Source organism: Humulus lupulus, chromosome 6 (assembly GCF_963169125.1).
Source record: "Humulus lupulus chromosome 6, drHumLupu1.1, whole genome shotgun sequence".
Taxonomy (NCBI): domain Eukaryota; kingdom Viridiplantae; phylum Streptophyta; class Magnoliopsida; order Rosales; family Cannabaceae; genus Humulus; species Humulus lupulus.
The window spans coordinates 3,096,092-3,120,663 of NC_084798.1; the positions used below are offsets into that span (position 1 = coordinate 3,096,092).

The 24,572-nt window shown below is 29.2% G+C and overlaps 3 protein-coding genes across 3 annotated transcripts; 1 reads left to right on the forward strand and 2 right to left on the reverse strand.

Moving 5' to 3' along the window:
- Positions 1–239: 239 nt before the first annotated feature.
- Positions 240–4,598, reverse strand: LOC133783642 (beta-amyrin synthase-like). The gene is made up of 7 exons (XM_062223289.1): positions 4,539–4,598; positions 4,335–4,424; positions 3,505–3,705; positions 2,629–2,790; positions 1,253–1,444; positions 983–1,096; positions 240–383 (listed from the first exon to the last, which is right to left on the reverse strand). Exons 1-7 carry the CDS (start codon positions 4,596–4,598, stop codon positions 240–242), a joined length of 963 nt encoding a protein of 320 aa, XP_062079273.1.
- A 330-nt stretch (positions 4,599–4,928) lies between these two features.
- Positions 4,929–7,178, forward strand: LOC133783643 (malate synthase, glyoxysomal-like). The gene is made up of 2 exons (XM_062223290.1): positions 4,929–4,988; positions 6,519–7,178. Exons 1-2 carry the CDS (start codon positions 4,929–4,931, stop codon positions 7,176–7,178), a joined length of 720 nt encoding a protein of 239 aa, XP_062079274.1.
- A 4,021-nt stretch (positions 7,179–11,199) lies between these two features.
- Positions 11,200–22,968, reverse strand: LOC133781428 (beta-amyrin synthase-like). Its single transcript, XM_062220400.1, has 16 exons — positions 22,768–22,968; positions 21,322–21,507; positions 20,711–20,800; positions 19,893–20,093; positions 19,693–19,777; positions 19,422–19,588; positions 18,466–18,657; positions 18,194–18,307; positions 17,475–17,594; positions 17,213–17,335; positions 16,985–17,083; positions 14,171–14,227; positions 13,478–13,668; positions 12,787–12,964; positions 11,718–11,882; positions 11,200–11,530 (listed from the first exon to the last, which is right to left on the reverse strand). The coding sequence occupies exons 1-16, from the start codon at positions 22,966–22,968 to the stop codon at positions 11,420–11,422; spliced, it is 2,280 nt and encodes a 759-aa protein (XP_062076384.1). The 3' UTR covers positions 11,200–11,419.
- Positions 22,969–24,572: the final 1,604 nt, after the last annotated feature.

Consider the following 24,572-nt stretch of genomic DNA (forward strand, 5'->3'; position numbering starts at 1 on the left):
TTGGTTAAATAATAATTAAACTAATTATAACCTTTAAAACTTCTGCGGTACAATCAGAAACTTGCCATCCTTTAGAAATGTGGCGATACATACTTCTGAAGTCGCCTGAAGGATTGTCTTTGACCTTTATAATTATTAATAATATTATTATTATTACTATGTATAATGCATAATAAAATAATTAGGTCTCCAATTAGAGCTCCATCGATCTTCTAGGATTGTAATTATTGTTTCACTAATTAAACTTTTGAATTAGCACTAACCTGAGATTTCTTAATGAAGTCATGACCTTTAGCCAAAGTTGGTCCAATTTCATCAACAAGGTTACTTGCAAGAAAAGCTTGAATTGCAAAAGTAGCATCCCACGATTGGCTACCAAAACTCTACAAAAATTAAAGGTGTAAAAATGTATTTGAAAATGTCACTTAATAATACAAATCCATTGTTAAAAATACAAACATGAAGAGAGCGACTACAACGCATCCACTTTCTATTTTCAACACTTTGATAGATGTAATGTCAAGGTTTTTTTTATATGACGGTGCATATTTGTTAAAATACAAATATGAAGGGAGCGACTACAGCTTGTAGCTATCAAGAACATCCTACAAATTTTCAAGAAATTCAGAATAAATTATGGTATCGAAAATAAGATTCAACCAGCTTGTTGCACGAGTGCTTATTTTTTGTATACGCGAGCGTGTAAAAATTAACTGTTTGAACCTTGATTTTGATACTTCTTAAAATTTTGCAGGTTGTCTTAAAAGATTACAATGTATACTGTTATATAAAAAAACTAGAAAACAAATTATCGAGGTGTAGAAAACACGAACTGGCTGCACCGATGTTGTCAAAAAAGTAGATGCCCTGTAGTCGCTACCTATATATATGTATAAATAAAATATGTATGTGTGTACACTACATGTTAAGAAGAAGAGTTAGTTATGTTCAATTTAGTCTAAGTGTTGCAAGTAGTACTAACTTGTATCTTCAATCCATCTTCAGCAATCCATATGAAGTCTGGAACCCTAGCAAGATGCCTTTTGAAATAGTCACCATTTGGATCTTCAACCCAACATGCAAGCATACATAACGCCTGTCTTAAAAAAAGAATGTGAGCAACTATATATATATATATATAAATAATAATTAAGATAATACCTTAAAAGTTTTGTTCGAAAAGTGTGTGATTGAATTGGATAACTTTGTATATATATATGGTGAGAAATTATGTAAACAATATTTTGATCACCTTTTCTACACATCCAATAGTAATGTATCGACTATTCTCATCTTCGTAATGAATATGCTTCATGGTTACTTGAAGAGCTTTTTCTCTTATAAATTTTTTCAAAGGCCAACGACTCAAAAGAGGCTCGACAAATAGGTACAGACTATCCCATGCAAAATTTTGTACCCAATGACGTTCACAATAAAGATCCTCCTACAAAATTATATGATAAAGTCATCATGTACGTACAATATTTACTTATAAAGATATCGATATAAATATACATAAGGGACGAATACAACGCATCTATTTTCTTTACAACACCGGTGCATCATTTTTCTATTTCGGCACTGGATAGATATAATCCCAATTTTTTTTTATATGGCGGTGTACATTGTAAGTATTTAGAATATCCAACAAATTTTCAAGAAATTCTGAATAGTTTATGAAGCTGAAAACAGAGTTCAAACTGTCAAATTTTACACGCGTACATAAAAAAACAGACATGCGTGCAACAGACAGTTTAGATCATGTTTCGGTACTATAATTTATTCAGAATTTCTTGAAAATTTGCAGGATGTTCTAGATAGCTATAATGTACACCATCATATAGAAAAAATTGAGATTATAACTATTCAAGTGCCGAAATAGAAAAAAGGATGCACCGGTATTGTAAAATAAGGAGATGCGTTGTAGTCGCTCCCAATATATATATTAGGGTGGGCATTCGATCAAATCCAGCATTTTTGTACTAATCTAATCCAATCTAATTAATTAGATTGGATTTTAAAAATAATCCAATCCAACCCAATCCAATCAAATTAGTAATGATTCGGTTTTTTACTTGGATTTCGAGTTGGAACCTCATTTTTTTTCCGAAACCGAGTTGGAACTTGATTTTCAATATCAACTTAAAAGCATACAAAAGATCACTTAAAAACTAAACAACACCATCAATTTAAATTCAAACTAAATAAAGTTATCCACCTTACAAACTTAAAGTAGTATTGTAAAAATTTGAGAGAATGTATGCGTTTATTTAGTGTTTTCTCCTTTAATTAGGTCTTGAAGTGTATAGGGGAAGACTGATAGTTAGCCAATAACAATTTATTAAAAAATATATAAATAATGAAATACTTTTTAATATATATTATATATAATTGTATTTGATCCCGTTTGTAATTGGATTTTGACATTGTGTCATTTTCCATCCGATTCAATCCAAAATCCAATCCAATCCTATTGTAATTGGATTTGATTGGTTCAGTGTAATTATATTGGTTTGGATGTTGCCCACCCGTAATATATATGAGTTCATTTTTAATGATTATATGTTAATATTTGCCTATGGCTACATACATACATAATTTTTTTTTTTGTGTGTATGTGTTACATACCTTAGCACATTGATGACGTGCATTCCTCCAATTGATTTCATTATAAGGTTGAGCATAAAGTTCCTCCCTCAATTGTAGAATAAGTGGTGTGATGGGACCAACAAATCTTTTTCCATACAAATATGACATAGGCATATAAACCAATCGAGAATAGCACCATATCTAGCTACAATAATGTTTAGAAAGACAAAAAGTACACCGATTACTTAAGAAAATCATCAAACAAATTATAAGTATTTATGTTTAATTAAAGATATAAATATAACCAACATGGATGTATAGCTGAAAAAGAAGGAAGAATCCAAAATTCAGGAGGCATTGGATTGCAACCACTCCAATCAAAGACTCCAAGCATCTACGAAAAATAAAATAATAATTAATTAGTTAATCAAGAACAATATAACTAACGGACAATTCTTCTATAGGGTCTTCACTTTAAGCCCTACTGGTAGGGCTCTCAGTATTTCTCGACCCGTGAACAGTTTTCAGCGTGATTTTTTTTATGACCGTGTATATTGCAGCTATTTAGAGCATCCTGCAAATTTTTAAAAAATTTCGAATAATTTACAGTATCGAAAACTAGGTTCAAACATGTTGTTTTCCACACGCATAAAAAAAATTAGTCACGCGTGCAACAACATGTTTGAACCTAGTTTTCGGTACTGTAAACTATTCGGAATTTTCTGAAAATTTGCAGGATGCTCTAAATAGCTACAATATACACGGTCATAAAAAAAATCGTGCTGAAAACTGTTCACAGGTTGATAATACTGAAAGCCCTACCGGTAGGGCTTAAAGTGAAGCCCTATAGGAGAATTCTCCTATAACTATATACTGTCTATTATATTTTAACATTGAAATTATCTCATTTCATACCGAAAGCCAAGTCTTTCCCCAAGAGAGTATGTTTGTTACACTACCATGGTCAAGAATCCATTTTCTTGCTCTTGCACAAGCATTATCTTGACCATCTTTAGGCAATTCTTCTCCAAGTAAACGCAAACAAATGTAGTTAAATGCTGTCCCAAACATTGAGCTAGGGCCCTCTACATGCAGTCCCCACCCACCATCTTCATTCTAAATGTCACAACAAAATGATCGTGTGTTCAATATGAAGTTATTTTAAATATAAAATGAATGTATATATATAGGACAATTCTTGTATATAGGTGCTTCACTTTAAGCCTTATTGGTGGGACTCTCAGTGTTATCGACTTTTGAATAAATTTCGGCGCGAGTTTTTTTTATAACCGTGTATATTGTAGTTATTTAGATCATCGGCCCGATTTTATGAAAATTCTGAATAGTTTATTGTACCGAAAACTAGGTTTAAACATGTTGTTGCAAATGTGGCTAATTTTTTTTATGCGCGTGGAAAACAACATGTTTGAATCTAATTTTTGGTATTGTAAACTATTCAGAATTTTCTGACAATTTGCAGAAATGTCTAAACAACTTCAATATACATGGTCATAAAAAAAATCACACTGAAAGCAATTCACGGGTCGAGAACACTGAAGAGCCCCACCGGTAGAGTTTAAAAGTGAAGCCCTATATGAGAAATTCCCTATATATATTATTGTTTTGCAATAATAAACTGTCTTTGTGAAATGTTTATGTTATTATATATTAAAGGCTAAAATGTCTAACAAAATTTGACAAAGATGAACACCATAACCAAATTTTAGTTGAATAAGCATCTATACCTGATGATAATGTATGTAACGAAAAATTTCCTTACGATGTTCACTAGTGAAAATGGTATTAAGGTGACCTGTAATGTATAGACACATGACCTACAACAAAATAAACAAAATGTTATGTTAATGTTTTTAAAGATAAAAACTAGAAATTGTATATATTAAAGGAGGATTCTCCGGTGTACTCGAAAAATGGGCACACTGGTGCACCCTCTTGATGTTTTTAGCTTGAGAAGTATTTTTAGCGATTTTTGTTATGATTGCGTACATTGTAGCTATTTGAAGCGTCCTGTGAATTTTCATAAAATTTCGAATGATTTATAGTTCCGAAAATAAAGTTCAAATATGTTACCTTCCACGTGCATAAAAAAAGCAGTCGCACGTGCAACAAACTATTTGAACTTTGTTTTCTACACTGTAAATTATTCGGAATTTCTAAAAATTTTGTAGGATTCTCTATAAATAACTACAATATACACAGTTATACAAAAATTTGCGCCAAAAAAATTTTCCAAACCAAAACATATCTTGAAATTACCCTGATTGCTCAGGTGTTAACCGATCACTTGCTTGCCCAGGGAAGTCATAGCAATATAAGGAATGGACATTCGGACTCATGTTACGTGTCCACTAAGGGGCCCCTTTTCCCCAGAACATGAGGTATGTTTTGCATTTGTCATTTTTTTTCAAGATTTACATTTCTCAAATGTGTATATACACATCTCAAACGTGTAGATCTTGAAAAAATACCCAAAATAAAAAAAAAATCACCCCAAACGGACACCCGAGTGAAAAATTATGTATCTTGCAAGAATCGCATCGAATACCTTCGAACCACCATTGAACATCTATCGAACCACCATCGAGCAACATCGATTTTTTCATGAAAATCTTGATTTTGAAGGTCCCATCGAGCTGACATCAAGCACCATCGAACCACGGCGATTTTCTGCAGATTTCAAAGTTTCAGATCTGAAAAAAAATCGCAAAAAAAACCCAAAAATCATGCCCCGATCTGTTCGAAATACAATATTTTAGTGTCCTAGTAAGAAATACTTGCTATTACATTGAGTTCTCTTATATTTTACATTGTCCATGGATTTTTTTTCTAGAGAGAGAGTGGAGATGAATGGGTTAAGAGAGAGAAAGGGAAGAGAGAAGAGGAGGTGGATGGGAACAAATATGGGAGGGGTATTTTGGGTATTATCAAAATATTTTACATTTTTTTGAAATGATTAGAAGATTTAGTATTTTTTTTTATTTAGGATACCTCATTAAGCATAAAAACTAAAATTTCCCTTTTCATTGTAGTGACCGAAAGAAATAAGTAAAATTAAAATCGAGATTATACACAGTTACAAACTATCACTTTCACTTCACCCTTGCCAATAATGGCCAATAAATTATAAAACTTGAAAAAAAAAATACAGAAATAAAATCCTAACAAAAATTGTACCTTAGCTAAAATCGAAAATCCATTCCAAGGGTATATTGAAAGGAGAACAAAGAGAGAGATAATAAAAAGATATAGTTAATAAGACCAGTGGATAGATACTTCAAAAAATAATTCTAACCTCATTAATTCTTGTTGTTTTGATCATTTGTTAGAGATTAATTAGCAGAGGTGAACATTTGACCCGAAAAACCCGCAAAACCTGAAAACATGATGTTTTTCAAAATCTGTCGAATTCAGGTGAAATCCGATCCGAACATAATTAAAAAAAAATTAATTTTTGAAAAAATTAATATATTTTTTTAAATTACTAAGGCTCAATTTGTAAAAAATAAACATTACCAAACTAACAATAAAGTTAAAAAAAACATGTGAAAAGTAAAAAAAAATAAAAAAGTGTCAAAAAAATAGTATTTTTAAAATTCTTTTACCAATACCTATTTTCAGCCCAAAGCCCATATTTTGACCAATCCCACCCGAAACTCGACCAAACCCGACCCGACCCATGTGACTATTCAAAATTTTCTAAAAATCACACCGATGCTCTAAATAGCTACAATATACATGGTCATAGAAAAAAATCGCGTCGAAAACTTTTCAAAGGTCGAGAACACTGGGAACCTTACTGGTAGAGCTTAAAGTGAAACTCTTCTAGAAAAAAATTCCCTATACATATATATAATATATATATATATACATATGGGATGTTGAAACTAAAGTTTTTGAACTAAAAACAGGCAGCTCAAATTCCAATCAAGGATGATCAAGCAGCCAATGAGGCTGCACTTGATCTAGTGAAGAAAGACAAGTCAAGAGAAGTGAGAGCAGGGCATGATGGGACATGGGCAGCTCACCCCGGACTGATTCCAGCTTGTTTGGAGGTCTTCAACAACACCATGGGCAATGCACCCAACCAAATCAAGACCGCCAAGCGAGAAGAGGCTGCGAATCTAACCGAAGAAGACCTCTTGCAAAGGCCGAGAGGGGTTAGAACCATGGAAGGTTTGAGGCTGAACACAAGAGTTGGGATCCAATACTTAGCAGCATGGCTAACCGGGTCTGGCTCGGTGCCTCTTTACAACCTCATGGAAGATGCTGCAACCGCCGAGATCAGCAGAGTTCAGAATTGGCAATGGCTCAAGTATGGTGTGGAGCTGAATGGAGATGGGCTTGGTGTGAGGGTGAACAAGGAGCTGTTTGGGAGAGTGGTGGAGGAAGAGATGGCTAGGGTTGAAAGAGAGGTTGGGAAAGAGAAGTTCAAGAAAGGAATGTATAAAGAGGCTGCTAAGATCTTCACTAGGCAATGCACAGCCTCAACACTTGATGATTTTCTCACTCTTGATGCCTACAACAACATTGTCGTTCACCACCCTAAGTTGACACCATCTAGGCTTTAAATTTCCTTTTTATGTTGTCGTTTTCTTGTAAGACATTGTCGTTTCCTTTTTATGGCTAGTAGTACCTTTTTAAGTTCTCTATGCACTTGCAAATAATGAAGTTTGAACTTCTTCAAGGACTGTTTATTAATGAGAAATCTTAGCGGTTGCAAATAATGAGTAAACATTTTGTTTGTTAGTTTTATAATTTTGGCATTTTTCTAATGGGACTGCATGCTGGTAAATTTTATGACATGTCAATTTACCATACCAATATACGTGTAAAGAATACAAAGATTTTGGCTTGAAAAAGCCTTTTTTTTTTAATCTAGAACACGAATTATTCTTTTTTTTTTTACCCGTTTTTCAAATTTCTGACACAAATATAAGCTAATAAAATAGAAACAAATTATGTGAAGGCTGTGACTATTGACACACATTTTTTTTCTCCACTCACACATTTTTTAATTAAATCCCTTTTAAAATTAATTTTTTTTTCACCCCTCTTAAATTTTTAATAAGTACAATATTATTCATAAAACTTTCTTTCCGCACTCCTTTATATTATTATTACTAAATAATACAAATATTATTAAAACTGTTATTTCCTAAACAAAATTAAAACTTAAATCATTGTCACTATAGTAAAATACCCACGATGATCACTGACAATATCACGATCAATGTTTTATCTTTTACATCTCATTTTCATGGCTTAATAACATTTCTTTCACATTTATGTTTTTATTTAGTCTTTCTAACGATGTCAATCTTGAGTGACTTGTTATTATCATAAACAATTTTAAGAATGAAATACAATAAAAAATTTCATACATATGATTCAAACAATAAAATAATTTTTAAAAAAAAAAAAATCTCATTAGATTTAAAATCTTTAGCATCTCCACATCCACATCTATATTCATATTTATATTTTGTTCATTCATTACTTATTTTTAGAGTTATGATTTTTTAAATTAATAATCTAACTTTTAATGTTTATACATAATATGTTGAGAGGGTATGTGTTAATAATTAACCTTTATAATTATAATTATTCGAGGATATTTATGTCAATTAATTTACACATGATATGATATTAGATTACACCGTATGAAAATAAAATTATATAAGTTTCAAATTGTTCTGTTTCCGAAAAAAAAAACTACTGTTTTTCTTAAAAATAAACTAATAACAAAATATTCATTAACATTAATATATAGATATTATTAGAAATATCCTCACCCAAACCCTAATTATATATATATATACAGCCGCACAACATATTTCTCCATCATTGTTGAATATGTCGAAGAGGTTTCACCAAGAAGAAGTTTTCAGCCATGGCGATCTACTGGTAGACATATTCATTCGAGTTGATGATCTTCGATCTGTAATCAGATGTAGCGCAGTCTGTAAGTATTGGTTCACTCTACTCAATTCAACTCACTATCGTCGTACAAAGCTTCTTCATGATTATCATTCCATACACAATACTCCTTTCACTTTCATAATAGTCAAACCAAAAGCCAAGAACACCATCTCATCACAACAATTCTACGAATATTTTTCCAACCAATCAAAGACTCTCCACACCAAATTACCTAGACCAATATCCACAAGTCATCACCATTATCTTGATTTTTTACCATGGCAACACCTTCGCATATTATCAACTTGTGACGATTTGTTACTGATTTCGTGTCATCGTACTTCGTTACAACCTTTGGTAATATGCAACCCCTTTACGAGAAAATGGTGCGAGCTCCCTCAAATATTTACAAAATTGCCATTTTTAGATCTCGGAAATGCTGGTATAATTGTGTCGCGGTGCGATCATAAAATGACTAGGTACAAAGTTGTTGTAACATGGATTCATGCTTATAAGAATGGTATTGCAAAATATTGTGCCCTAACATTCTCTTCAGAGATTGGAAATTGGACGACTAATCAACCAAGTATGTTCTCATTTTGTCGTACTAGTTTAAGCAGTCACGCTCCTATTGCTTACAATGGAAAGTTACATTGGCTCGCCTGTTATCACAAAACTGAATTTGTCAATAGAATTATTTCATTCGATCTCTTCAACGAAAATCACAAGTTTTGTCGGGAAATTTCCTTTCCATGGGATCTCGAACATGAGAAAAAATGTTGTTTGGATTGGTTGGTTCAGATTGGATTGGTCCAGGGTCGTCTGCGACTCTCACAACAAAGGCGGGAACCTAGACTTGTTCGTCTGCGACTCTCACAACAAAGGCGGGAACCTAGACTTTTCGGTTTGAAAATTTGGGAACTAAATTATGAAAATAAAGACGAAGGCGAGGAGGAGGATTTTTCGTGGAGGTTGGTTCATGACATTATGGTGGAAGAGTGGATCAACATTTGGTATGTTCTTGCTTTTCATCCCAATAATGGTAATGTGGTGTTCTTGTTGTTCAAACAACTTCAAATTTTTGAATACGATATGGTGGAAAAGAAGATGGAAAGAATTGGCCAACTTCCATTTAAGAGTTTATTCGTACGAAGTTCTACACTAGTGCATCCTTTTTGGCCAACTTCATTTTCGTGTTTATTTTATGATGTGGAACTATTCTTCTAAATTTTAGTTTGTTTTAATGAATTATTTGTTGCAATTGGGAGTAATTACTTGATTTTATTAAAAGATTTGGAAGTTTCTAATAAATATAACAAAATAAAGATACACTTGTAAATTTGGTGATATTTCCGGTTTAGATATTTTGTGATCTTTTTTAATAACAACTTTTCAGTAGGCACATTTTCCTCTAAATTTAAGCGTTTTTTTTTAATAAATATTATTTATTTTATTTTGTAGACGATATCTCTCTAACTTTTCTACTTCTATATTATAAGTTAATTTATTATATTGGATTAAATTTCCATATTTTTATTATAATTTTCAAATAATTCCATACATATTTATTTCAAATAATGCTTTACATCCATTGTAAATACGAGTAACTAGTTACATCCATGCAAACTGAAAATAAAACTAAAAAAATGGTTACTTGTTATTTTGACATATATGTTTGATTTTTGGGTAACTGTCCATATTACTGCAAATTTGGGTAACCGGTTATATGCAATCTAAAACTAATTAAAATTGTAACTAATTACTCTGACATGTATGTTTAATTTCTAGATAACTAGTTACCATGCTATCTAAAGCTAATTAAAATGGTAACTGGTTACTCTGACAATTACTAGTAACATGTTACCATATATTTTTGTCTTTCCAAATTTAAGTTTTGTCAATGGCTTGTTGCATAATGGTACCATGGAGTGATAGTGCATACATGAATGGTGCTCTAAATCTGCAGTTCTCTTTTGGGGCCTCTTCGAGTGGATGTTAACAACAATTTTCTTAATGATGATCCAAGGAAGAACACTCATCAATGATACAATTACTAGGGGTTTAAAGATCCCAACAATCCTTAATTAGTTGTTTTGTTTTTCTTTCCAAGAATGCTCACCAGGTTAGACTAAACTATATTTGTTCCACAGAATATTCATCATTTGTATTGATATTTTGGTCTATGGTGATGATATCTTGATCACTAGACACTACAAAAAAAGTTATCCTTTAGTTACAATGTTTTGTTGTAACATCAATTTTTTTTGCAATTAAATGTCATTTTTAGTCATAACAAAAAATTACTTGTAACTAAAAAATAACATTTTCTCACAAGTTATATTACTAATGTAGTTTTAGTTACCTATTATACACAACGACAAAATTTATTTATGATTAAAAACATATTAAGTCACATTTAATTGTGATTTTTGTAATTAATACAAGAAAATGTGAGACTTTACTTATCAATTATAAGTGCAAGTAAAAGTATTTTATGCCTACAAATTTTATTGATAAGAAGTAATAATATATCTAAAATATTATAATATTAACAAAATGTTAACCCACCAATAATCTGTACCAATAAATAAAAGTGTACCAATAATATGAGAGCAATCTTTATTTCATAATAATAGGCATATATAATTAACATTTTCCTCAAATTATTCAAATAGAGAAAGTGAACATTATCAAGCTTAAGACTTCTTATAATGGATATTATTATGAAGTCTATTATTAATTTGTACTCATAATAATGTCTTATACTTAAGCATAAATCATAATTACGTACACACCAAGCTGGAGCTTTATTACCTCACAACTCTTTTTATTAGTTTTAACCACACATTAATTATTAATTAAGTGCTTCGATCTTTTACTTGTTCTTTGTTTATGGCAATAGAACTCGATTGCGATACTCTGCAAGCGCCCATAATGGAAATATGTTTTTGTATAATGGATAATGTAGTGCACAATTCATCTTGAAAACTCCAACTAAGTCCTGGCATGGGTCATAATAAAATAAAATCAATTATTTATTTGTTAGACAAAAATAAATTCAACTTCACTTTTAGGAGACAACAATTTCAAAAGATTACTTTAATTTTTAGAAAATACTATATATTCCTTAGTAATTTTTCTTCTCATTAATTTTTGCATTAAAAATAATATTACTAATATATATATACCTGTTCTGGAAAATCACTATTTTCCATCTGAGAATTGATAATGAGCTTCGCAGCTCGATGAAGAGGTGTTGGGTCTCTTTTTGCTTGTCCAGCATGAATCAATGCCATCATAGCGCACGAAGTTTGTACTAAGTTTGATCTATTTTCCGGAAATGCTACATATTCCTATAATACAATCAAAATTAATACAATTATATATGAGAAGATAAAAATGAATTGTAAAAAAAGTTTTATACTTCATGTTAATAAGTTAGAGAAATTGATGAAAATGACCTATTTTTTTTAAGTGATTTTGCACTCTTATCTAATTTTGATGATTTTTTGCAAAATAATTTTTGTCTAAAATTCGACCAATTGTCTAAATTTTTCGACTGACTGTTTGAATTTTTCGATCACCTATCTATATTTTCGACTAGCTGTCGACTCAATTATGAGAAGTCATTTTGTAAAGAATTATTAAAACTAGGCTAGAGTGCAAAATATATATTAACTAATTACATTATAAAAATATTCAAGTAAAATAAAATCTATACACTTGTAATTATATTAAAAGCATAATTTAATTTACCAAAACTATAGTTATACATATCTATTGAAATCTAACGTACGTAAACTTGTACATGTTACAATTATATTTATCATATAAAACAAAATTATATAAATATACCTATACAATATTTAGGATGTTATTAAAATTACTTTTTAAATATTTTTTTATATTAAAAGCAAATAAAAATATTTTTCAAAATCATATGTTTGGTATATCTATTTTAATCATTTTAAATTTATAGCTTAATTTATTGCCAAAAACAATTTGGGGCATCCCTATCTTATGTGGGTTATTTTTTAAACTTCAAAGATAGATAAAGTATGTTCTTAGGCTAGACAATAAATTTAGTTTGATGAAATCTTTTATTCCAGCTATTTGCATTGTATCATCTTTCCAATTACAATCTCCGATAAAAAAAATAATAAATAAAAATAGAGAGAGATGTTGTCTGAACAACATCACTTAATTAAAAGTCAATTGAACAAACAAATTAACACAAGAGAACACGTGAAATGATACCTTTTTAGGGCATGAAAGGTAGCTCTCTCCCCAACCGCCATCAACTGTTTGTTTTTTGAGTAGGAATTCAACTCCCTTGCGCATAGTTGGACTGTTGTTGTAAGTTTTACCAACTGCGGCTAGTCCTCCAAGCGCAAACCACGAAGCATATGTGAAACAAATTCCCCAATTGCCATACCTATATACAGTAAAACCTCTATATAAGAATAGCTTCGGGACTAAACTAATTGTATTCTAATTGAGAGGTTATAACTAAATAGAGACATCCGTACAATTTTTTTTTCAAACACTCAAAAGTATAAACTTTAACAACAATAACAATAAAAACTCCCTAATAAACTATTAAATATTTAAAAGTAATTCATGTAATCAAATGTGGAATAAATCTTTGATTTTCTCTTTTGAGCACAAATAAATAACATAATACATATATTTATTTGACTGTATATATAATTATTACTATATAAAGGTACACTTTCTTAATGCATGACTTAAAAAACGTATAACTAATTATATTCTTATTTATAATTGGCCTAAATTGAGACCATTTTTTTTATAATAAAATATATATTATTCTTATATGGAGTAGTCGTATATAGAGATTTTACTGTATACATATATACAAAAATCAATAACAACTATCAAAATGTTTTGTTTATATATGCAGTTTGGAATGAGTGATGATGCTAACCATGAACCATCATGTCTTTGTTTGTTTTCCAGATATTGAACAGCTCCTTTTATGAACATCTTAATTTCTTGTTCCCTGTGCCCTGGATATAGCTTCTTGAATAGTACTAAAGCTTGGATTGCAGTAGAAGTGCATTCCACATACTCATGCTCGATAACAATTTCTTCAAGAAATTCCAGAGGATTTAACATCTGAATTTGAATTAATCGAAACACAAAAATTACATTTATTCTTAATTTAGAAAAAAAAAATATTGCAACTATATATAGGGAGCGATTACAACGCATCCCATTTTTTTGTAATACTGGTGCATTTTTTTTTTCTATTTTCGACACCTGGATAGGTATATAATCCAATTTTTTTTTTTTTATATAATGGTGTACATTGTAGGTATTTAGAATATCATGCAAATTTTCAAAAAATTTCGAACAGTTTACGAAGCCGAAAATAGGGTTCAAACTGTCAAATTTTACACGCGTACACAAAAAAACAGGCACGCGTGCATCAGACAGTTTAGACCCTGTTTTCAGTACCATAATTTATTCGGAATTTCTTAAAAATTTGTAGGATGTTCTAGATAGCTATAATGTACGCCGTCATATAAATTTTTTTGAGATTATATCTATCCAGGTACCGAAAATAAAAAAAAGATACACCAATGTTGTAATATATATATTCATATGAACTACTTACTTCCAACCATGCTGGTGATCTAGCGGGCTCCCAAGCTGCTTCACCACCGTTTTTACTCTAAAATAAGTCAAATTCAACAAGGTTATAATTGACACATAAATATAGTGATATAAAAAAAGAAGTTTCTATATTTTCTTTAGGTAAGAATAATTAATTGTGAAAATTAAATTCATAATTGGATCCGAAAGTATATTTCTTATTCTCGTGGTTGTTAGGTTCTTCTAATTAACAAGTGAATTCATACTAATAAAGATTCCAAAAGTCTATTTTTCATGACCAATTGGAACATTCATGTTGTTCCCAATATGAATTATAGTGTTATTTATCCTTCAAATTCTAATTATCATAAGAGAATTGCTAAGGGGGTGCCCAACACCATAAGAAGATGACATATCGTTATTGATGCAATTTAATATCGGATCCCACTTATTTGAATTTAATAAATATATATCGCTATAACTAATCACAGGGTGTCAACTAATATAGTATTGGACATCTTAAAGTGTCAAATAACAGCACTCTTATCAAAATTGACACAATTTTTTTTAGAAATTAGAAGTGATCCCACATCCCCTAATCTTTGTTAAAAACTTAATTCTAATTCAATGTATGTCAAATCTTGTACAATGTATCCTAATTCAAACTACGTTGTCTCACATTTAAAAGTTGTCACTCATCTTACTTTTAAAGCATTTATTGCTAACTTGTCCTCATGTGAAATTACTTTTAAAAAGGGGTTGTATTTAAAGAAATGAGACCTTTAAAAAAGAATAATGTAAATGGGTGTTTATAACAGTGAAACAAAGTTTAGATGATTGATGAAATTAGAAATCTTAAGAGAATGCTTGCCAATGAATTTGAGATTAAGGATTTGGGCAAGTTATGATATTTTTCTGGGTATTGATTTACATGATAAAAAATTATATTATCTGACCTAGCTATAACCTATTAAATATATTAGTTAATTATAACTAAGTTTTATTTAGTATTTATGTCTTATTTTATCTTGTATTTATATACGATGATCTATTTTTTAAAGTTATTTTGTACTCTAGTCTATTTTTAATAATTCGTTGCAAAATAATCTCTCATAATTTAGATAGAGAGTCAAAAATTTAGATAGGTGGTCGAAAAATTCAAACAATTGGTTAAAAATTTTAGACTGCTGATCGAAAAATTTAGACAGAGCCCATTTTGCAAAAAATTATCAAAAGTAAGCCAGAATGTAAAATTACCTAAAAAAAAAGGTCATTTTCACAAATTTCTCAATGTATTGTTTCCTTTCAATCAATAGATCTATTTATTTGTCTTCATATAAATATCTCTATATATAATAAGTGTGTAGATAACGGAAATTTTTGGTTTTAACGGTTTTATTTTTTAAAGGTTAACTTTAACGGAATATTTTTATATTTAACAGAATATTCGTTTGTAAACACTTAAACTTAAATAAAATAAATACATAATTAAAAAAATTAAAGTAAGATATTTTTGAGATATTTTACCATGATAAATATTTAAAAATAATAAATAATTAAACAAATTAAAATATGATATTTTTGAGATATTTTATAATGATAATTATTTAAAAACAATAAAATCATATGTTTTATAATATCAATAATATTTAATTAAACTTAAATTCACTTATTATAATAATATTATATTAAACATATAATATAATCTACTATGAATTAACAACAAATTGTTTTTTAAAAAAAAACTAGCAAGAAACTTAAATTTAAAGTTTAAGTATAATATTTAATAATTACATTAAATATATAATATATAATCTATTGTTGTCACTTCCATATACTTAAACAAAAACTAGAATAAACTAGAACAAACATAAACTTAAATAAAAATAAATAAATTATTTAATTAAAATAATACATTTATTTCAAATTTATACGACATTAATATAAATTTGATAAAAATAATTAATAAATTATATAAATAGAACTAAGCAAACGTGCATATTACACGTTGCTTGTATCTAGTATATATATATATATATACTTATATCAAGGCCATTTGGTATGCTGTCTTGAATTGGCTAATCATTAAAATGCAAGTTTAACAAAAGATAAATACAAAATCATATCTTTTCTATATAATAACTGTGTAGATAACGTAAATTCTTGGTTTTAACGGTTTTTTATTTTTTTATGGTTAACTTTAACGGAATATTCTTATATTTAACATAGTATTCTTATATTTAACGGTAGTTTGTAAACACTTAAACTTAAATAAAATAAAATAAATAATTAAAAAATTAAAAAAAGATATTTTTGAGATATTGTACAATAATAATTATTTAAAAATAATAAATAATTAAACAAAATAAAATATGATATTTTTGAGATATTTTACAATAATAATTATTTAAAAATAATAATATGATATGTTTTATAACTTAAATATAATTTAATTAAACTTAAACTAACTTATTAGAATAATATCATATTAAATATATAATATAATCTACTGTGAATTAGCAACAAATTATTTTTTAAAAAAAAAACTAGTAAGAAACTTAAATTTAAATTCCATGCATAATATTTAATATTACATTAAACATATAATATATGATCTCTTGTTGTCCTTCCCAAATACAAAAACTAGAACAAATACAAACTTAAACAAAAATAAATAAATTATTTAATTAAAATATAATATTTAATTGAAATGTATATGACATTAATATAAATTTAATAAAAATAATTAATAATTTTTTTAAATAAAACTAAACAAACGTGCATATTACACGTTATTTGTATCTAGTATATATATATGTTTGTGTGTTTTTCTCACCTGCAAAGAAAGTATTACATTAACAGTATCATATAATTTCTCAGCTTCCATATTTTCTCCAACAATCTCCGGTGGCATCATCGACAACAATAAGCAACACTGTAATGTATAATTTAAGAAAAAAAACAATGAGTTCAACAGATTGATGTGTGAAAATTAAGAAAAAAAAAAGAAAAAAATTAAGAGAGGTACAATTTTTAGTTAAATAATAATTAAACTAATTATAACCTTTAAACCTTCTGCGGTACAATCAGAAACTTGCCATCCATGATCTTGATCAGAAAATGTCCATGATCCTTTAGAAATGTGGCGATACATACTTTTGAAGTCGCCTGAAGGATTGTCTTTGACCTTTATAATTATTAATAATCATATTATTATTACTATGTATAATGCATAATAAAATAATTAGGTCTCCAATTAGAGCTCCATCGATCTTCTAGGATTGTAATTATTGTTTCACTAATTAAACTTTTGAATTAGCACTAACCTGAGATTTCTTAATGAAGTCATGACCTTTAGCCAAAGTTGGTCCAATTTCATCAACAAGGTTACTTGCAAGAAAAGCTTGAATTGCAAAAGTAGCATCCCACGATTGGCTACCAAAACTCTACAAAAATTAAAGGTGTAAAAATGTATTTGAAAATGTCACTTAATAATACAAATCCATTGTTAAAAATACAAACATGAAGAGAGCGACTACAACGCATCCACTTTCTATTTTCAACACTTTGATAGATGTAATGTCAAGTTTTTTTTTATATGACGGTGCATATTTGTTAAAATACAAATATGAAGGGAGCGACTACAGCTTGTAGCTATCAAGAACATCCTACAAATTTTCAAGAAATTCAGAATAAATTATGGTATCGAAAATAAGATTCAACCAGCTTGTTGCACGAGTGCTTATTTTTTGTATACGCGAGCGTGTAAAAATTAACTGTTTGAACCTTGATTTTGATACTTCTTAAAATTTTGCAGGTTGTCTTAAAAGATTACAATGTATACTGTTATATAAAAAAACTAGAAAACAAATTATCGAGGTGTAGAAAACACGAACTGGCTGCACCGATGTTGTCAAAAAAGTAGATGCCCTGTAGTCGCTACCTATATATATGTATAAATAAAATATGTATGTGTGTACACTACATGTTAAGAAGAAGAGTTAGTTATGTTCAATTTAGTCTAAGTGTTGCAAGTAGTACTAACTTGTATCTTCAATCCATCTTCAGCAATCCATATGAAGTCTGGAACCCTAGCAAGATGCCTTTTGAAATAGTCACCATTTGGATCTTCAACCCAACATGCAAGCATACATAACGCCTGTCTTAAAAAAAGAATGTGAGCAACTATATATATATATATATAAAAATAATAATTAAGATAATACCTTAAAAGTTTTGTTCGAAAAGTGTGTGATTGAATTGGATAACTTTGTATATATATATGGTGAGAAATTATGTAAACAATATTTTGATCACCTTTTCTACACATCCAATAGTAATGTATCGACTATTCTCATCTTCGTAATGAATATGCTTCATGGTTACTTGAAGAGCTTTTTCTCTTATAAATTTTTTCAAAGGCCAACGACTCAGAAGAGGCTCGACAAATAGGTACAGACTATCCCATGCAAAATTTTGTACCCAATGACGTTCACAATAAAGATCCTCCTACAATATTATATAATAAAGTCATCATGTACGTACAATATTTACTTATAAAAATATCAATATAAATATATATATATATATATTAGGGTGGACATTCGATTCAATACAACATTTTTGTACTAATCTAATCCAATTTAATTAAATGTTAGATTTTGAAAATCATCCAATCCAATCAAATTAGTAATTGGATTAGTTCGGTTTTTTAATTGGATTTCGAATTGGAACCTCATTTTTTTTTTCCAAAACTGAGTTGGAACTTGATTTTCAATATCAACTTAAAAGCATACAAAAGATCACTTAAAAACTAAACAACACCATCCATTTAGATTCAAACTACATAAATTTATCAATCTTACAAGTTTAAAGTAGTTTTGTAAAAATTTGAGAGAATGATGAGAATATATGCGTTTTTTTAGTATTTTCTCTTCTAATTAGGTCTTGAAGTGTATAAGGGAAGACTAATAGTTAGCCAATAACAATGTATTAAAAGAAATATAAATAATTAAATATTTTTTAATATATATTATATATAATTGGATTTGATCGGTTTGTAATTGGATTTTGACAGTGTGTCATCTGTCATCCGATCCAATCTAATTATTCAAATCCAATCCAATCCAATTGTAATTGGATTTGATTAGTTCGGTGTAATTGGATTGGTTTGGATGTTGCCCGCCCCTAATATATATGATATAATATATGTTAATATTTGCCTGTGGATGGCTACATACATACATATTTTTTTGTGTGTATGTGTTTCATACCTTAGCACATTGATGACGTGCATTCCTCCAATTGATTTCATTATATGGTTGAGCATAAAGTTCCTCCCTCAATTGTAGAATAAGTGGTGTGATGGGACCAACAAATCTTTTTCCATACAAATATGACATAGGCATATAAACCAATCGACAATAGCACCATATCTTAGCTACAATAATGTTTAGAAAGACAAAAAGTACACCGATTAATTAAGAAAATCATCAAACAAATTATAAGTATTTATGTTTAATTAAAGATATAAATATAACCAACATGGATGTATAGCTGAACAAGAAGGAAGAATCCAAAATTCAGGAGGCATTGGATTGCAACCACTCCAATCAAAGACTCCAAGCATCTACGAAAAATAAAATAAAATAAAATAATAGTAATTAATCAGTTAATCAGTTAATCAAGAACAATAACTATTTACTAATATTATATTTTAGCATTGAAATTATCTCGTTTCATACCGAAAGCCAAGTCTTTCCCCAAGAGAGTATGTTTGTTGCACTACCATGGTCAAGAATCCATTTTCTTGCTCTTGCACAAGCATTATCTTGACCATCTTTAGGCAATTCTTCTCCAAGTAAACGCAAACAAATGTAGTTAAAAGCTGTACCAAACATTGTGCTAGGGCCCTCTACATGCAGCCCCCACCCACCATCTTCATTCTAAATGCCACAACAAACTGATCGTGTTGAATGAAGTTATTATAAATAAAAAATGAATGTATATATATAGGACAATTTTTGTATAGGGCTTCACTTTAAGCTCTACTAGTGGGATTCTCAGCGTTCTCGACATTTGAATAATTTTCGTCATGATTTTTTTATGACTGTGTATATTGTAGTTATTTAGAGCATCGACGCGATTTTCAGAAATTTCCGAATAGTTTACAGTACCGAAAACTAGGTTTAAACTTGTTGTTGTAAGCGTGACTAATTTTTTTTTATGGCGTGGAAAACAATATATTATAACCTAGTTTTCGGTACTGTAAACTATTTGGAATGTTCTGAAAATTTGCAGATGCTCTAAATAACTACAATATACATGGTTATAAAAAAAAATTACGCCGAAAACTGTTCACAGATCGAGAACACTGAAGAGCCCCACCAATAAGCTTAAAATGAAGCCCTTATGTGAGAAATTCCCTATATATTATTGTTTTGCAATAATAAACTGTCTTTGTGAAATGTTTATGTTATTATATATTAAAGGCTAAAATGTCTAACAAAATTTGACAAAGATGAACACCATAACCAAATTTTAGTTGAATAAGCATATATACCTGATGATAATGTATGTAACGAAAAATTTCCTTACGATGTTCACCAGTGAAAATGGTACTAAGCTGACCTGTAATGTATAGACACATGACCTACAACAAAATAAACAAAATGTTATGCTAATGCTTTTAAAGATAAAATCTACAAATTGTATATATTAAAGGAGGATTCTCCGGTGTGTACCCGAAAAATGGGTACACCGGCACCCTCTTGGTGTTTTTAGCTCGGGAAGTATTTTCAGCAATTTTTTTATGACTGCGTACATTGTAGTTATTTAGAGCATCTTATAATTTTTTAGAAAATTCCGAATAATTTACAGTGCCCTAAATAAGGTTCAAACATGTTACCTTCCACGTGCATAAAAAAATCAGTTACGTGTGCAACAAACTATTTGAACTTTGTTTTCTACACTGTAAATTATTTAAAAATTTTCAAAAATTTGCAGGATGCTCTAAATAACTACAATAGACACAGACATACAAAAACTTGCACCAAAAATACTTTTCAAACCAAAAACTAAAAAGAAGTTCACCGATGCGCTTCTTTTTTGGTACACCGAAGAACTATCCTATATTGAATAAGAAAAAAAGACATAATATATTAAAATACTAACAAATGGGGGTAAGAAGTACATAGGGCCACTATTTTCAGCAGGCCAATGTCCATCACTAGCTTGTAAGGCCGACAAGAAGTGGGCAGTCCTTCTTAGTGCACATGTTGTCTTCTCAAGAGTGATCACTTCACCATCATCAATATGAACCAAAGGAATTGTTTGTTTGAAACCTTTTTCTCTCAAAAACTACAAAAAAAATTAATAAAACAAAACTAATTTATATACTTATCATATGATGATTTCATTAAGAAATAGAAAAAATAATAAATTAGATTAGATTATAAAATAATATAATAAATTGATAAGTAGTTTTATGAAGTGATGGCTAAATGTTAGAGAAGAATGACTCAAAATGGTCATTGTATGACCTTTAGTAGAGAAGCTCACACACAGAGATATATAACCTTTTTTTATTCTTTGGATAATATGCAAGAATTTCTAGGTATGTATAGTTTAATATATAAGGTTTTTTTAGTAATTTCCTTTACATATAATATCTAGTTTTCATAGAATATTCTCTCTCATTTGTAAGTTGTAATATTGACCTAACTAGTTAATATTGACCTAAAGTTAGTCCATAGAATATAGATAATATAAGTTGTAATTTTATTTCTCATCATTTTCTCAGTCCTCTTTTTTTCTCACTCTCCTTTGACTCAGAGTCTAACTTTCACTACAATATTGACCTAACTAGTTAATATTAGTCCATAAATTTAACTCTATCTCAATTCCAAGCACTCTAATTTGACCAAGGATAACCTTTATTTATAAAGTTGATCATTGACATACTAGACCTTGGCCAAAAAACATTTCAATTGGAAATTTTACAATATAAAATTTTAATTTTTTCTTATTGAAATTTAAATTAAATTTATTTGTCCAACATTTCATTTTTTTTTTACTATTTTTTACTTTTAGTTTAAAAAGTAAGAAGATTTAATTTTGGTTCGTAAACTAGAAGATTATTATTGAAATTTTAAAAGGATAAATCTAGAGTATTTAGCTAAACATATAATATACAGAACATAACCATAATTATTTAATTTACTAGATGACTATTTGAACAAAGTTCTAGTTCCATATGAAAAGTATATAAGAAAGAAAGAAATAAAATTAAAATATCATGAAATTACTGTATAAAAGTCAATCCAAGAGTGGTGCTTACATATCACGATAAATCATATAGAAATGAAAAAGTACTATAAATTATCAAGAGGAGGAGGTTGAAATAATAATAATAAAGAATTATAGTGAAAATAATAATTAATATAAGAAAAATTTGTGGTCAAAATCAGTAATTAGTTTAAAAAATTTCACCTAACTATCTTTTAGTTTACTTATATTAATTTTCGCCACAACTAATACTATTTTTCAAAAAATAAGACTACAATAAATATTTTTTAGAGGGGTAGGTTTAAGCCCATTTGTTCATGTATACAAAAGTACCTGCATCCGCCAAAGCGAATCGGTAGAAGTCTTGACCTGTAAATGATGGTTGAAGAAGCTAGAGCGAGCGGCTTCAACCTCTGCTCGCTCTTCAGCAGTGCCGGCCTTGGCGTCGAACTCCCATATTTGTCTTCCCACAAACTCATTTGTTCTGTAAATGTTTGGATCCTTTCCTCTCTCCGCTATCTTCAGCTTCCACATTTTTCCCTATTTCCAAAATTCATAAATATAAACATTTCTGTAATACATATATAGATCCAAAGTCAAAAGTATATATTTGTAATTATTATAAGTATATATTCCTTTATAAGTATATATTCCTTTAATACATATATAGATCCAAAGTCAAAAGTATATATTTGTAATTATTATAAGTATGTATTACTTTAATCCATATATAGATCCAAAGTCAAAAGTTGCAGACTATGATCAAATGTGACATTGAATCCGAGTTGAAATTAGTTTGGTGCATTGCATATATAGGAGACTATAATATGTTACATATTCTTTTTGACAAAACACGTGTTATATACATATTCTTTTTGACAAAACATGTGTTATATACAATTAATACTTATTTTAAATAAGATTTGGTGGTAAATCATATATTGGTATTACCAATAAAAATAATTAATTAAGATCTTAATCAAACTAGTGATAGGTGAGGTTGTTGGAAAGCTTTCAACATTCGGCTATTTCCAACTTCAATCAAATCTAGAGAGATGAAATGATGGAGGATTGAAAATGCCCACTAACAAAGAAAGAAAGAGCAATTTTTTTTTTGTTTGTAAATAATTAAATAAACATATAAAGGGTGTTTGGTAAATTTTTTTTTTATTTTTTTATGTAATGTTATTATATGTGATTTTAAAAAAAAATAATTCTTCATAAAATAATATGTTAGAATATTTTATATGGACTAACATAATTAAGTGTTGCTCACACGGTGTCGGTATTAGCATGTAATGATAACTATATAATCGGCAATACATGGTATTACCATCGAGCCATAATGTGATGGACATAACGTACTAACATGCTCGGGGCCCATGGACACGCTCTAAAACGTCTTTGGTCAGCCCATTGGGCCAAGACAACTAATTCTCTCACATTGGGCATGTAAGCCCAATTGGCCCATAATTTCTTATATAAAGGGTTGTGCTCTTGATTGATGATTAAGGTGGAATGAGTGTGGCTATGGTGTAGAGAGAATGATAGAGTAGTGTTCATTATTCCCAAGCTCTCCTTTTCTCTATATGTGTAGATTAAAGAAGTGTAATCAACATGATTATTAGAGATCAAGACGATAATTGGAGGTACGTATATTATTATATTAATGCCCTAAATAAAATGTTTGATCATGGAAATTCATGAGCATGATTTGATATTGATTATTGTTTATTTAGTGCTCATTGTGTATTAATTATAACAACTGGTATAAGAGCCAGGTCATTTGATTTTAGGGCTTATTAGAATAATTTTTTTTTCAAATATGATTTTCATAAAAAAAAAATCGAAATTATATATTATTGGTAGATAAAATCATATTGAAGGATGAGTATTGAGTTTATCAATATTTTAGATTGTATTTTCCGTTTCGTTTACGTTGAAAACACCAAAAACTCCAAGCTTTTTCAAAGCTTGTTAATGGCCGAAAATGGCTATTAGATCTACGGGTTTCAGATGTTTATAAGTTTGAATGGGTACTGGAAATAGAAATAGCATGAAAAATGGAGAAAAACCCCTCAAACGACATCAAAATCGGAGCTCTGGTGGCTAAAATCCAACTGGGTCAGAATTTGGGT

Excerpts from the sequence above, each read along its gene's own strand:
- LOC133783642 (XM_062223289.1), bottom strand. The coding sequence starts at position 4,598 with ATGTACGCAATCATAACAAAAATCGCTAAAAATACTTCTCAAGCTAAA. Across the intron at positions 2,791-3,504 it reads GGGGAAAGACTTGGCTTTCG|ATATGGTGCTATTCTCGATT; the intron begins GTATGAAATGAG and ends TATTGTAGCTAG. Across the intron at positions 1,097-1,252 it reads CTATTGGATGTGTAGAAAAG|GCGTTATGTATGCTTGCATG; the intron begins GTGATCAAAATA and ends TTTTTAAGACAG.
- LOC133783643 (XM_062223290.1), top strand. The coding sequence starts at position 4,929 with ATGGACATTCGGACTCATGTTACGTGTCCACTAAGGGGCCCCTTTTCC. Across the intron at positions 4,989-6,518 it reads CCTTTTCCCCAGAACATGAG|GCAGCTCAAATTCCAATCAA; the intron begins GTATGTTTTGCA and ends AACTAAAAACAG.
- LOC133781428 (XM_062220400.1), bottom strand. The coding sequence starts at position 22,968 with ATGTGGAAGCTGAAGATAGCGGAGAGAGGAAAGGATCCAAACATTTAC. Across the intron at positions 20,094-20,710 it reads GTTACATACATTATCATCAG|AATGAAGATGGTGGGTGGGG; the intron begins GTATATATGCTT and ends TGTGGCATTTAG. Across the intron at positions 17,336-17,474 it reads ACTTCATTAAGAAATCTCAG|GTCAAAGACAATCCTTCAGG; the intron begins GTTAGTGCTAAT and ends ATAATTATAAAG.